The sequence below is a fragment of the Triticum dicoccoides genome, chromosome 3B (assembly GCF_002162155.2).
Source record: "Triticum dicoccoides isolate Atlit2015 ecotype Zavitan chromosome 3B, WEW_v2.0, whole genome shotgun sequence".
In the NCBI taxonomy this organism is placed as follows: domain Eukaryota; kingdom Viridiplantae; phylum Streptophyta; class Magnoliopsida; order Poales; family Poaceae; genus Triticum; species Triticum dicoccoides.
In genome coordinates, this window is record NC_041385.1 from 812,370,471 (window position 1) to 812,372,944 (window position 2,474).

A 2,474-nucleotide genomic window follows, 5' to 3' on the forward strand; every position below is an offset into this window, starting at 1 on the left:
TTCCTAAAAACATGGTGAGACATATTGTGCTAAGAGATCATCTCTTGTATTCTCTTAAATAAGAGAAGACAAGTCTTTTCTTGTGGGTTCTCTCTCCTCCACCTCATCATTTATTCTATATGGCACTCTTAAGATAGCACCATTGTACATGCCCTAATCCTCCTGCTGACTATACCTTGATGAATAGTCCTCATGAAACCGTGTGCAATTAACTTCATCACGTGTTTATGGATCAGCTACCGATCGACCACATCCCCCTTACGCTACACATCACTATAAATACATGCGCTGCATGCTTTGCCTTCTCATCCTCAGCTACTTCGCCACAGTGCTAACTACCTAGCGTCGCACCAACCAGCCAGTAGCCAATTAAGGAGCACTTGACCATGGCGCCCAAGCAGCTCCCTACCGTCCTCCTCGCCGTCTGCGCCACCTTCCTGGCCCTCGCCGCACCGTTGCTCGCCGGCGACCCCGACATGCTGCAGGACTTCTGCGTCGCCGACTACAAATCCCTCGACGGCCGTAAGTTGTGCTAGCTCTTCCATCCATACGTCGTGTGCACATGAATAGACTATACATCATGCCTGAGAATAGAGAGTAATGCATGCATGCATGTATTTGTGCAGCACTGCGGCTGAACGGTTTCCCTTGCAAGAGGCCGGAGAACGTGACGGCGGACGACTTCTTCTCCTCGGCGCTGGCACTCCCGGGCAATACCGGCAACCCCGTCGGATCTGCGGTGACGGCGGCGAACGTGGAGAAGCTCCCGGGGCTCAACACGATGGGCGTCTCCATGTCCCGCGTGGACTACGCGCCCTGGGGCGTGAACCCGCCACACACCCACCCACGTGCCACCGAGATCATCTACGTGCTTGAGGGCTCCCTTGACGTTGGCTTCGTCACCACTGCCGGCAAGCTCTTCGCCCGTACCGTCTGCAAGGGTGAGCTCTTCGTCTTCCCCCGCGGCCTCGTGCACTACCAGAAGAACAACGGCGGCGCGCCGGCCATGGCGATCTCGGCATTCAACAGTCAGCTTCCGGGCACGCAGTCCCTCGCCGTGGCGATGTTCGGTGCCTCGCCACCGGTGCCCACGGACGTGCTGGCCAGGGCGCTCCAGATCGACGGCGGCCTGGTGGAGGCCATCAAGTCCAAGTTCCCGCCAAAGTAACTAGCCTTGCATATGCATGCATGAGGTTGGTTCGGTCGGTTCTACGTGCGTACGTGTACTACTAATAATGACGAGGACCAAGTGCAGCTTCAATTCATTTGCTTGAAAGTATCATTTGTACCATACTCTGATCGATTCCTGTGTGTCGGTGCATGTTTAGTGAAGGGTGTCGCCGGTCTTACTGTTAATTGTTGCTTTTTGTTCACGAACGACCTACCGGTGATTAATTTGTATGTGTCCATTATTACTGAAAATGAACGTGCGTGATTGTTTTAATTGTCATGATTTCTTTTTTGTGAAAACGAACATATCTATTATAAAGTTTCATTCATTGGAAGTACAAAACACCTCAAACGTAATAATAATTACATCAAGGATTATGAACCATAGAACGACCATTACCGCTGCCAGAACGAGCCGCCGACGCGTCCTTGGTCGTTGCTCCTATACCGGGGCCGTCCCGACCGTGACGATGACAGACGGGAATTCTTCGTCCACGTGACTCTAAGGACCAGCGCCCCGAAGCCGCAGTCGTCGCTGTTGAATTCTTGAATCGATCTGAAGAAATTTTCATCAAATATCAACGTTGCGTATGCACATGGCAAGAAACTCTAATCTCACCGCACGAGGAGCTGACAGGAATCTATGCTAGAGCCCGTCTAATGCGTCCTGATGAGTAAACTTGGGGAGGATCGGAGCCCGGAATACTAACTCGAAGAAAAAACGTCATCCATCTGAGTGTCATTCATGTGAAGACTAAAACGCTACCTATCTACTAGCCAGAGCCGAGGCACCAGAAAATCCCTCCCCGTCGCCGGCCGCCGGAGCGGCAGGCGAAAGGGAGGAGAATCCACGGGCTTGCCGACGGAGATCGAGGGGAGGAAGGCTTTCCCTAGTGATGTACAAGTCACGTGATAAAGAAGAAATTGCATGCAGCTGTACAATTTTATTATGTGTCATTCTCTGACACTGATATATAAATTGAATGCGTGATAGTTTGCATAGACAACACGATCATGATTTGCACCGACACTTTTCGTATCAAGCAACACTGTTTGGCCCAAAAAAGAAGTAACGCTGCTCACTGTCGCACCTCTCACGTACATCCCATGAGTATAGCTGGCTCTACCAACCTCTCACGTACACGAAGCTGTGAACCTTCCTCTTCTCTCACGCCTAATTGATTAACTAACTTGGTCACATGATCAACCGATCCGGCCATCCATCACGTCACCGTCAAGTTAATTAGAGTACCTACTTCAGTCGATGTCATCTACAGATACCGCCTCCCAATGCTCCCCTCTCG

General features: G+C 51.3%; 1 protein-coding gene across 1 annotated transcript; it reads left to right on the forward strand.

Annotated features, from left to right (window-relative positions):
- Positions 1-296: 296 nt before the first annotated feature.
- On the forward strand, positions 297-1,450 carry LOC119278644 (germin-like protein 1-3). The gene is made up of 2 exons (XM_037559979.1): positions 297-522; positions 627-1,450. The coding sequence occupies exons 1-2, from the start codon at positions 387-389 to the stop codon at positions 1,166-1,168; spliced, it is 678 nt and encodes a 225-aa protein (XP_037415876.1). The 5' UTR covers positions 297-386; the 3' UTR covers positions 1,169-1,450.
- The last annotated feature ends 1,024 nt before the right edge of the window (positions 1,451-2,474 follow it).